Source organism: Propithecus coquereli, unplaced genomic scaffold (assembly GCF_000956105.1).
Source record: "Propithecus coquereli isolate 6110/MARCELLA unplaced genomic scaffold, Pcoq_1.0 Scaffold158, whole genome shotgun sequence".
Classification (NCBI taxonomy): Eukaryota; Metazoa; Chordata; class Mammalia; order Primates; family Indriidae; genus Propithecus; species Propithecus coquereli.
In genome coordinates, this window is record NW_012140302.1 from 4070671 (window position 1) to 4083403 (window position 12733).

General features: G+C 49.9%; 1 protein-coding gene across 1 annotated transcript in view; it reads left to right on the top strand.

Annotated features, from left to right (window-relative positions):
• LRFN2 (leucine rich repeat and fibronectin type III domain containing 2) overlaps nucleotides 1–12733 on the top strand; it is a 186556-nt gene that overhangs the window by 147132 nt on the left and 26691 nt on the right. The window contains exon 3 of the mRNA XM_012640828.1: nucleotides 1833–3242. Coding sequence (XP_012496282.1) covers nucleotides 1843–3242 — 1400 coding nt within the window. The 5' untranslated portion in view covers nucleotides 1833–1842. The remainder of the gene's footprint in view (nucleotides 1–1832; nucleotides 3243–12733) is intronic.

Here is a 12733-nt window from a genome sequence, read left to right on the forward strand (position 1 = left end):
AATTTTACATTTTTGGCTCACATTATATTTCTACTGGACAATGATGCTCTCTCCAGATAAAATATAGGGTAAGTCTTTGGCCCTTGAAGGGTCTCAAGTAGGAGATACAATAAAGAGATACAATAAAGAGACACAATAATGGAATTCAACTGTGCATAATAAAGTATATGTTTGGAATAGGTTTTAAAATACACTACATATCTTTTTTTTATCAGCTAGTTGTTTTGCCTACATCTGTGTTCCTCAAACTGGGAGCTACGGAGCCCTACTTCCTCAAGATACTAATATTGTTGCTCAAAAAAGGGGTGTATTCATGGTAAAAAAAAAAAAGGGACTAATGCAAAATTAAATGTTAATCCAATGTCTTTACTGCTGCAGAATTTTCCAACTCTTCTAAACCTGCTAATGTGTATAGAGCAAGAGTTGGGGGAAGTTGAGGGAAGCGCAAGAGTGGGCACCACTTCCCCTAACTTATGGGCATTAGAAGCCATTTTTGCAGAACCTAATTAGTACTCCTAGAAGACAATTTGAGAAATGCTGGTCTGCATGATGCTACACAACCACTGTGCATGATTTTCCAAAAGTCCAACTCAATTGGCTATTTTTAGCATTACATAAATAAAACCACATTTAGTAGAACATGGAATAGTGAGAAAACTGTAAGATTTGGAAGGACAAAGACCTAAGTCAATTTTTTATTCCTTCCTTCCCTGGTCATTCATGCAAAAGCACCTGCTATGTGCTAGGCAATGTTTTAGGTCTTGGGCATATATTGATGAGTAAAATAAGTCCCTTCCTCTTAGGGCTTTATTACCAAAGCCAAAAAAAAAAAAAAAAAAAAAAAAACAAGACAAGGAGGTAAAATATAGAGTAAGTTAGATAGGGATAAGTTCCAAGGAGAAAACAGAAAGCAAAGAAGAGGGCCACGCAGAATGGGGGATTGTGGGAGAGGGTGTCTGGGAAGGCCTTGGTGAGAAGGTGACTTTTGAGCAAAGACGGAAAGGAGGCTCTGAGGCCATGAGCATGTCCCCGTCTGTGTATAAAGATAGCTCCTTCCTTGTGCAGGGTGCTCCCAAAGTCCCGATGACGTGATGTGTGTGAAGGCCCAGAGCGCCCGGCACCCAGTAAGTGCTCAGAAGTTTGTTCCTTTGCCTCCTGTCCTGTCCCTTCTTCACTTCCAAAGCCCTCAAAGAGTCATCAGTAGTGTGGACTTTCCTTAGTGAAGAATTTGTCCAAAACCAGTTCCCCACTAACCTTGGCATTTCTCAGGGCCAATTCTCTTCTTGTCCACAACCTTGTTCTTAAGGAACGCTGGTCCTATTTAATTTCATGCTGAGTCCAAACTGATTAAGAAGGTAAAACTGTGCTTCAAAATACAGTTATAACATACTTTTCAAACACAATAATTATTGGATGGTAATAATGGTATGGTATCATCCATCCATCCATCCATTCAACAAACGGTTATTGAGCACCTAGCGTGTTCCAGGCACTGAGCTAGATTTTTGGGAGAATTAATAAAACAGGCAGAAGTACCTGCCCTTGTAGAGCTGACATGCTAGTAGGGCAGACAGGAAACAGTCAATAAACATCATAAGTGAGTGAATTAAATAGTATGTTAGAAGGTTATAAGAACCAAGGAAAAAAGGAAACATGGAACTGAAGTAGAGAGATTGGCGGAAGAGATTAGAGCTGGCAGGAGCACCGGCCACTCTCCGCCACTCCCTAAGGCGAGTGGTTAGTGCGAGGGAGGAAGCTCTGGGTGAGGACATTAGGAAGTCTCCTCCTGACCCTGACCTTGTATCCCTCCCTTCCAGGCACTGCGGCCTGAGTGACCAGACCATGGAGACCCTGCTTGGTGGCCTGCTGGCGTTTGGCATGGCGTTTGCCGTGGTCGACGCCTGCCCCAAGTACTGTGTCTGCCAGAACCTGTCTGAGTCACTGGGGACCCTGTGCCCCTCCAAGGGGCTGCTCTTCGTGCCGCCTGACATCGACCGGCGGACAGTGGAGCTGCGCCTGGGCGGTAACTTCATCATCCACATCAGCCGCCAGGACTTCGCCAACATGACGGGGCTGGTGGACCTGACCCTGTCCAGGAACACCATCAGCCACATCCAGCCCTTCTCCTTCCTGGACCTCGAGAGCCTCCGCTCCCTGCACCTCGACAGCAACCGGCTGCCCAGCCTCGGGGAGGACACCCTCCGGGGCCTGGTCAACCTGCAGCACCTCATCGTGAACAACAACCAGCTGGGTGGCATCGCCGACGAGGCCTTCGAGGACTTCCTGCTGACGCTGGAGGACCTGGACCTCTCCTACAACAACCTCCATGGCCTGCCCTGGGACTCCGTGCGGCGCATGGTTAACCTCCACCAGCTGAGCCTGGACCACAACCTGCTGGACCACATCGCCGAGGGCACCTTTGCTGACCTGCAGAAACTGGCTCGCCTGGACCTCACCTCCAACCGGCTGCAGAAGCTGCCCCCAGACCCCATCTTTGCCCGCTCCCAGGCTTCTGCTCTGACCGCCACGCCCTTTGCCCCGCCCTTGTCCTTTAGTTTTGGGGGGAACCCTTTGCACTGTAATTGCGAGCTTCTTTGGCTACGGAGGCTCGAGCGGGACGATGACCTGGAGACCTGTGGCTCCCCTGGGGGCCTCAAGGGTCGCTACTTCTGGCACGTGCGTGAGGAGGAGTTTGTGTGCGAGCCACCTCTCATCACCCAGCACACGCACAAGCTGCTGGTTCTGGAGGGCCAGGCGGCCACGCTCAAGTGCAAAGCCATCGGAGACCCCAGCCCCCTTATCCACTGGGTAGCCCCCGATGACAGGCTGGTGGGGAACTCCTCAAGGACCGCTGTCTATGACAATGGCACCCTGGACATCCTCATCACCACATCTCAGGACAGTGGAGCCTTCACCTGCATTGCTGCCAACGCTGCCGGGGAGGCCACGGCCACGGTGGAGGTCTCCATCGTCCAGCTGCCACACCTGAGCAACAGCACCAGCCGCACTGCGCCCCCCAAGTCCCGCCTCTCGGACATCACGGGCTCCAGCAAGACCGGCCGGGGAGGTGGAGGCAGTGGGGGCGGGGAGCCTCCCAAAAGCCCCCCTGAACGGGCTGTGCTTGTGTCCGAGGTGACCACCACCTCGGCTCTGGTCAAGTGGTCGGTCAGCAAGTCGGCGCCCCGGGTGAAGATGTACCAGCTGCAGTACAACTGCTCCGACGATGAGGTCCTGATTTACAGGTGAGCGAGCCGCCGTGGCAAAGGCAGCGCGCGTCTGGCTGGGGAAGGGGCGGGTGACGGGGAGGTTTTGGAGCCCTTCCCACCTATGCCCCTCTACCCCAAAGGTGCCTGTGGGGATCCTGGGGCACCTGAGCCATTTGTGCAGGTAAGAGGGGACAGAAGGCACATCAGCCACAGGTTAAGAAGAAAAGAAGCCACACCTGGGCGTAGAAGAGCTGTGTGTGGAAGCACCGTGCCTCCCAGGCGGGTGGCTGTGGTAGATGGTCATGGAGCTCATGACCTCCTAATTTTCTGTTCTGAGCCACGTTCTCCTATCAGAACGAGGAATAGACCTCCTGGCCAAAGGATCTGGCTCCTCCAAGGAGGAACGCGTTTGGCCTTCGCCTGGACTCATATGCAGTCGTGGTGAAGGCTTTGAGGTCAGAAAGAGTGGCATTCACATCAGAGCTTTGCCACTTGCTAGTCGTTTAATTCTCCTGGCCTGCTGCAGTTTCCTCATCCACGAAATGGGGATAATTCATACCTGACTTAGTTAGGGCACATGGCTGCAGGTAGTTGAATCAAACTGGCTTAAAAGGAGTGTGTTGGCTTGTGTCACCGAAAGTCAGGAATCTGCTTCAGGCTTAGCGGGATCAAAGGCCCCTAGGAAGGTCCTGTATTCTCCCAGTTTCTTACCTCCCTAAGGTCCATCTTCCTCCAGGTTGGCTTCACCCTCAGGCAGTCTCTGCCCTCTGGGAGACCTCTGCCGGGTCCTCCAGGCAGCCCCAGAGCCCACTTAGAGCTCTAGAGGGAGAAGAGCATCCCTTTCCCATTTGAACTCTGATTGAGTCAGACCAGCTCGGGTCTCAGAGGTGGGGCCATCCTGTCCACCTATGCTGACCTCCCGGGCCCTCGGTCTCCTCATCTGGAAGCGGAGACAATGATGTTGACCTTGGAAAGTTGCTGTGAAGATCAAGGGGTCATTGCCTAGATCTGGTGGGAAGAGAGGTTGAGGGCGGGAAGCTTCAGTAGAATTACATAAGTGACTCGGAGGGAGGAGGGTCGCAGAGTGACGGCATCCCAGGGCTCCAGGGCGGTGACTGCAGACGTGTTCCCTTCCCCCGCCAGCCCCAGTTTATATGAAACATGAGGGACACAGCCTAGAACCTTACCACTCAAGGAATGCCAGTGTCCTTTGAAATCCTGTGTGTTTTATTGTGCGCGTGTACAACGATTATTCAGAGAAGCGATCCCACAGGCTTCACCACACAGCCAGAGGGTCCGTGGAGCAAGAGAGGTCAAGAACACTTGGTCCATCGTTGAGGTTTCCACCAGCTCTGACTTTCTGAGTCGAGGAGTCTCTGGATGGGAAGTTGTGGGGAGCGGAGCACATGAGGAGGAACGGGGTCAGTGTGACTGAGGGCGGGTTCGCCATGGGCACCGCAGTGGGGTTAGGGAGCTCCCTGCCCCCGCAGCTGCTGGGCAGGTCTGGACAGCAGTGCCCCGTCTCAGGACGGAGAGAGAGCGGCACTGGAACTTAAACACACGCATATATGTACATACGCAGAAATATGTAGAGAGAAATAAATAAACTTAAATATACATAGATGTATATTTCTCATTATAAAAGTCATAGCGTTTGAAAAAATTATAAAGAAGGAAATAAAAATCACCTGTAATCCCAACATTCGAAGTTAACCAGAGGCATTCGGAGGGTGCTTCTCAGTTTCATATCAATTCAAAACGATATTTATGATCGGTCTCTTGTATACTTTTGTATCTTAATTCTTTCCACTCAACATTACAGCTCGCTTAGTTCCCATGGTATTAAAATATTTTTTGTTTAGCTGTAATTTATTTACCCAATCTTCTCCTGCTGGACATTCATGTGGTTTCCCGTTTTTCAATATTAAAAGTAATAATGATGGATATTTTTGTACATAAATATACTTGTGGATTTTAGCATATTTTCCTAGGAGGTGAATTACCGGTTTACAAGTAAATTATAATCTTTATACATTGCATATAAATATTTATTTACCCTCTCATTAGTGGAAGTGCCCGTTTGGACCACACTTTTTGTCAATACTGAATACATAATTACCTTCATCTCTGCCAATTCTAGAGGTGAAAAATGGCACTTGTTTTAATTTGCATTTCTTTGATAACTTGTGAGGTTGACCTTTTGAAAATAAGTATATTTCTTCACTTGTGAATTTATTATGTGGTCTTGACTTTGATAAAAAGTGTGAAGATGAGAAGCTACAAGCTCTGAGCTTGCACAGGCGTGGGGCACAGGGAAACGCGTCATGAGAGGGGGAGAGACGCAGGCATCAAGAGGCCACACGCTAAAGTCGCCAACATGGCGCCACTCCCGGGGGTCTCAAAAGCCCTGGGAGGAGCGGTGGAGGGCCGGGGATGTCTCTGGCAGTCAGCCAAGGCGGGAACTGAAACTGCTTTCACTTGGTGATTGAGAACCTGGAGATGCTAGATTTATAAATGTAATACAAATAAAACAGAAGCATCAGAAACCTCGCAATAAAAAAATGCAGCTAACAATGATGACTTCCTCTTGGGGCTGGCCATGAAAATTGGAAGAGATACAGCATGGAAAATTCTTCAGATAGTGTGAGCACCTAGTAAGCTCTCAAGGAATGTGGATTACCGTCATCAGCGGTAGCAGCAGTAGTAGCGAGAGTAATAGTCATATAAAGTAAGACCCTTATCTTGTCCACCATCCTGGGGAAGGAAACAGGAGAGGAAGATTAGATATCTAATTCAGTCTTTTCTGCAAGAAGACAAATTTCCAAAATTTTACAGAACGAGGTAAGCCTGAGTCTGTAGCCAGTCAATAGTAACAGCCATCACTGTCGTTGCAGCCTACTGTGTGTTTTGCAGGCAATATCTCATTGAGTCTTCCTCGACATACCAAGAGGTATAAAAGGCCGGGAGAATTTTTTAAAAAACCTCTCCCAAGGTCACATAGGCCGGGCCATGATTTGAACCCAGACCTCTGGCTTTGACACCCAGTCTCAGCCACGGCAGTCATGCTGCCCACTGTTCTAAAAGGGAATGTGGCTTGAGAGAAATAGGAGACTCTAAGAAAGACCCTGGGGTCTTAGGAAACGAATTGCCCCATGAGAAAGAAGAGACAGCAGCGGCACCGTGGCCCTGTGCCGCGCTCGGGCTTTAACAGGGAGGCGTGCGAGAGGGAGGCAAGGCCCGGATCTGAAGGTGAATATTAAAGAGAAGCACGCGGGGCACAGAGAGAGCGAGAGGCAGCACAAAGGACTTTTTTAGCTATGTTCGCAGCCAGAGAAGGAAATGCTGGTTGGGAACGAGGCTGCAGTGAGAGTTGGATAAGAGGCAAAGCCTGGACTTCCCTCCCGCCTCCATCTCCCCGGCAAGGCCGACAGCAGCAGCGGCAGGGGCGGCGACAGCACAGACCCGGACCACTTGTGCTGGGCACCGCTCCGAGGGTTTTATGTGTACTGACTCGTTTCCTTCTCACCAAACCCGAGGAGGCAAAAACTATTATTCCACTGTACATGTGGGAAACTCGCCCAAGGCATTCCATGGTGGGCAAGCGGCAGACAGACTCTGAATCCAGGTAGCTTGTGCGTTTGCCCAGGGCCTCAGCCTGGGAAGGACAAGACCGATCCCATGGAAAAGGATGCTGAAGGCCAACAGACGTGCATCGCAGTACCATACCTGAGCTCTGGTCCCCAGCCCCAGTGGGTCACACGTGGGTCAGTAAGGACTAAGGAAACAGGTAGACGAGGTTTGCAAGGCTGTGGCGGTGATCCTGAGATAGTGTCAATAGAGAGACGCCTAAGATGGGAAAAGGGCAGATATTCTGCTTTTCAAAGAATAAACTTCATGAAGCTTAGTGCACTAGACATGGAATCCCTATGAAATTCTGGAAAGACTTTCTCAACGTGGATGGCTGTGAGCCCTTGGGAAAGAATGCTGACCCAGCGTGGGTCCAGTAAGGGCAAATCCTGCCTGACCATGAAGCCACGTCTTCAGGAGAGGCTTTGGATCCACAGTTCTCCACCTTTTATCTGCCTGCTTGTCATTCTCGAGGGTGACATTCCTCGGGGACATCCCTCCTTGCACAGTGATTCTCTACTTGACACTCCGCTCCTCCGTGGGGGAAGTGGACCAGCATCTCTGGGGTGACAGGTACACTTGGAACGTGTCCTAGGAGTGTCCACTGGCTGTGAGTCACTGCCACAAACAGAACATGTCACAATTGCGTAGGACACTTGACAAACCCTCATGCCGTCTTGGAGACAAAAATGGAGAAATGTAAATTGATGAAGTGGACTCGTAACTGGCCAAGTAACCAGGTTAATTAATAAGTTGATGTGAACATGCTAGAAAGCCTTTGGCTTCTGCCTCCATGTCTGCCCCCGTTTCTGTACCGTTCAGTGCTTTCTAACTGACATGGATAACCATGTCGAAAGTGTGCTTGGCAAATTGCCGTGCCCACAGATCTGTCTGTCTGGCTGTCTATTAATCTTCATTGTGGTTCAAGGAATCAATTGTAAGTGCACAAGTTCAAGGGGAGGAAAATCTGGCTTGACTAGAATTTTGTGTGCAAAGGCTCAGAGTTGTGGTTGATCTCAAGAACATCATGGCCACAAAGTGATGGAGCTATTGAAAGACTCCTATAGTTTTCAGTTGTGTTAACGGAAGTATAGTGCTCAGACCAAAGGAGGTTATGGTGGTACTGAGTCACTAAAGCTGGTCAGAGCAGAGCTGTAATATGTTTAATCCAGGCTGGCACAGTCTTGGTGCTCATGTTTACAAACTGCGATGTAACCGGAGGGCAGCTGATGAGAATGGGATTCTGGGAGTGCATGTGAGATGGGTGGAGTTTACCCTGGAGATGAGAAGACTTAGAAAAGAACTCCTAGCACCTTCAACTTACTTGTGGGTGGAGAGAGAGAGGAACACACACACTCTCACACTCACGAGCTGAAGAAGGCATTGGCCCATTACAAGAACAAAATTCCAACAGCAATAGCTTTATATACCTCTTTCATTGCGCTCCATCTGGCTATGAAATGATCTGGCTTCGTGTCTATCTTCCTCTCCAGCACGTGGTGTTCACGTGTATTTATCTCCGTGGCCCTAGCACTTAGTGAGTCTCGGCTCACAACAGCTACTGAGTCAACACTTGGTCACCTGGACAGATGGACAATGAGCACCAAAGCTGCCCAACAGCAGAATTAGTAAGACCTGTCACAAAGCAGTGAGCTGCCTGTACCAAAAGGGTTCCACAGAACCTGCTGACTCTGACCCAGGGATGCTGAGCAGGCAGCCTGACTTCCATGCGACTTAAATGGTCCCAGTCCACACAGTCTATGAATCCACTTAAGACTTTCACAATCCCATGACCAAGACAATATGGCTTCTATAGTTTCTCAATCCACCTGCTGTTACCAGTTGGGGCCACTATGGCATCTTGCCTCCCAGGGTTAGGGTGCCTTGGCTCATGGGCATTTGAGCTCCAGGGCCTGGGGTCAGAGGAAAATACCTGGGCAGTGGCTCAGAGAATCCAACCATACCTGGACACAGGTCATGGGCAGGTCACCAATGACCTGCCTCAAGGTCCCACAGAAGCCCCCAGGAGCTGTGAGCAGCATCTGAAAATACCAAGCTCTAGTCTACAAACCAGGAAGAAGCAGAGGTGTGGGTAACCCCATCATGGATAACTCAGCAGGATCTGAATTACGCTACGAAGTTGTGTCTTGACCTTTCATCAGACAATAAGCTCCCTCATTATCTAATGGTTCTGGCTGGCCTCCCAGGGCATTTGCCCTCCCGGAGTGCACACAACTGAGCCCTGCAGGCAGGCACGGGGACATGCCGGACACAGACTGCACGTGGGGCCTGACCTCTTTCCCGTGCGGCTGGGGAAAGCTGGCAATCACGTCCCTCGAGGCTAGGGCCTGCCCTCTCAGGAAGGGGCTAGCATTAGTGGGTACGGTGTCAGAGGAGAGAGGAGTAAACAGGGGAAGGGGGAGGCTTGGAGAGGGCGGTCAGAGAGAAAGGGGGCCTCCTCTCCCTCCCAGAGAGAGCAGCAACCCATCCCAGCTTGGCTTCGTCCCTGGTGTGACACGGAAAGTTAAGTGCCCTGCATGTCATTATCAGCCCAAGTGACATTCACAAACACTTGCCTTTAAGAGTTGTCAAGAACATCTGTCACCAGGCGTGATGTTGGAATGGTCCCCAGGCGGGCTGCTCCTACAACACAGCTCGTCAGGATGCGGCCTCGCTCTGCGAGGCTTGTTATGCTGCCACCCTCTCCATGGAGGGAGGCGAGGGACTGAGAAGAAAGACCCCATCCCCACCCCGGCCCTATCTGCAGGCTCCCCACTTCATGCTGACACAGTCCCCACCCAGAGGAAACTGGACCATCCTACTGAGTTTTGTAGGGTGGGGGTGGGGTACATCTTTTACTGCTGCTCTGTCTCCCATCTGGGGAAAGGGCAAGAGGGCAGATTCGGCCAGTTTCTACCCCATCGGGATCTTATCAGTCAACACCTCGGTGGAGCTGTGCCCGCTCCCCATGAAATTACAGCCAGCTTAGCATGAAGTGGAGGGAAACTTACTAATGAACCTGGCATCTCAGGACCTGGGGCTGCCAGGGACAGGTGTTCTCTGAAGGAAGAGCGGTTATGCCAGGGACAGGATCTGCCACCCATGCAGGGAGAAGGTTCTTTGACTCAGCTGCTTCCCCAGACGATCTGGATTGTCCTAAAAGAGCAGGTTAAGCCCCCACAGGCAGAGGAGAAAGGTATAAAGGAGGAAATTAGGGGAGGTGGGGAGGAAAGGCAGAGCCAAAATGCAAACCAGCCTTCCTTGCATTTATATATCTCAAATGCTTTTCAGACGATTGAAACATGATATCTACAAGTGGGGATGGACAGCACAAATAATATTGTGCCCATTTTATAGATGGTAAAACTAGTCTCAAGCGAGTTGAGTAGATTTCCTCAAAGTTTGTCAAAGACTAAGAAATGTTGTCTCCCGTATTTAGGGCCCTTTCCACCTGCCATGAGCCATGCCGCGGGATGCCTCTGTCAGGACACGGAGAGTTTCCGTTAAGGCTGTAGACTCAGGGTGTGGGGCACCAACTGTAACTTCTCTTTCTGGGAAGTTTGGGGTAACATGCTGGAAGTCCACAGGGATTTTCTCTGCAGCTTTAGTTGAGACTCACTCAGTCCCAGCAACGTTGGAGCAAACAGGGAATGGGGTGCCAGTGAGAACCTTTATTCCACTCAGCCACCTGGGACCAGCCAGCAGGAAATATGAGCAGGATGAAGATTTCTGGGTTCCATACCTCACCAGGTGAGCCACTGTGAAGTAACAAAGTTATTAGAGGCATCACAAGGAAAAATGAATCCTGAGTTAGAAGTTCAGGGTGGCGATTAGGATGAACAGAAAACTCGACCTGATATGACTTAAACTCATAAGGGTTTATAGGTCCCTCATGTAAAAGAAGTCCAGTGGAAGAGAATTTAGGTCTGGATTTGTGGGTAGCATGGTCACTGGGGGCTCCTTCTGTTTTTCTGCCCTGCCATCCTCAGCACACAGTTTCTGTCCTTAAGGTCACCTCATAGTACAAAATGGTTGCTAGAGCTCCAGCTATCACATCTCCCTTTTGTGCAGCAGCCAAGATGAAAAGAAGAGGGCAAAAGGCAAAGTGGAGGTTTCTCAGAAGCCCTACCCAATAACTTCTGCTCACATTTCATTGGCCACTCACTTCTACAAAGGAGGCTGATAAATGCAGTTTTGTTTTTTTTTAAAGCTAAGCACAATGTAACCCCAGTAATATAGAGAAGATAGGAAAGCAGCTAGTACTTCCACAACCTGGGTTTGTACCCCAACTCCATCATTTACTAGTCCAGGGACCAAATCACTCCACGACTCTCAGTCTTCATTTTCTTATCTGTAAAACGGGAACAGGGATTCCTTTCTGCATATTTCATAGGATAGTGGTGAGGACTGAGTGAAATCATGTATTTGAAAGAGTATCCTTCATGGTCAACTATGAAGAACTGGATGCCAATAAGTATGTATTTTTATTGAGAGCCTGCTCACTTTTCCTTCTCAGACCCTTCTTCTTGTCCCACTTCCCCAGGCTGCCTCTTGTGTCTCCATTTTTCAAAACCAAGAGAGCTATAACCCTGGAAAATGATTTGATAAGGTTTTAAAGGATCAAGGTATAAGGTATAACCCCTTTCAGAAACATTTGCAGTTCAATTCGGAGCTATGAAAGATCCAAAGGAGTGAATCTCTAATGGTAGAGTTTTTAAACCCACAACAGGCTTGTGAATAGGGGAGATATTTGAGAGGGCACTTCTGAGAGTGTCTCGTGTCCTATCACTGTCTTCTCATGCTGCACCTCTCACTCCGCTTGAGAAGGTGACACCACTCAGATTCAGAACCCTTCAGGGCATGTGTTCAGAGGTGACTAATTTCTCCACGTGTCATTCCCTCCTCCCTCTCCAAAAGTTCTGGCTGGAGACAGCTCTGCAGATAGAATAATTAGCAACAGTGAAAAGATTACAGCATGCGTCTAGTCTCCCTGTCTTCTGGAAGGAGGCTTTCCCCTCTACAGGAAGAGACAACCAGAGAACTGTCCCCTGCTAATTTTATGTGCGTTTGGTTAGTTTGGAGGTGGAGGTGGGGATATTGTTTATTCCATGCCAGGAAAACACCAAAGAAGGTTTACAGAGGAAGGGGTAGGGGACCTGGGGACAGTGCTGGTGGTGGCCATCAGAACACGCCAAACACTCATCTGACAACTGGACTTTCCCAGGTGTGTTCACAGGACCCGGCTCAGCCTCAGAGCGGACCAGGCAGGGGGAAGGAGCTCCATCCCCCACCAAGAAAGAGATTCTGAGTAGCTGGGGCTGGTGCCAGGGCACGCGTGTTTTGAAGAGTCCCCCGGTGATTCTCATGTGCACTCGGCGTCATGCCACTGTGCCCAGTGACGTCGGGGGTTTGGCAGCACTGGTTGGTAGGCACAGATGTCGATCCACAGCGAGGGGTTCGGTCCCTCAACTTCTGTGAGGGAAGAAGCAGGGAAACCTGCATTCAACCCCAGCCTGCCACGCACGACTCATCTCACCTCTTTGTCATCCATGACATCGGAAGACAAACCTCTTCTCTATGGGGTTGTCGCCAGAGACATAACGTATGTGCAAAAGCTTTGGAAACAGAAACGCCGTGTGCATCGCAGCTGCTGGAGCCGTTCTTGTGACCCCGCGCTGAGCCCCAGTGATTAATACAAGGAGGATGGGATAGGGGGCTCCAGGCACAGGCTCTTGTTATCTCCCCTCTCTCTCCTTGTCTAGCCTCAGCCTTCCCATCCACTGAATGGGTAGTAAACCGTCCTATCTACCGCACAAGGTGGTTGTGAAATTGTGAGATGAAAGAAGGACATTTTGCAAAGTATGAAGTGCTTTCAGCAGCAGAGATCTGGCTGCAACAGC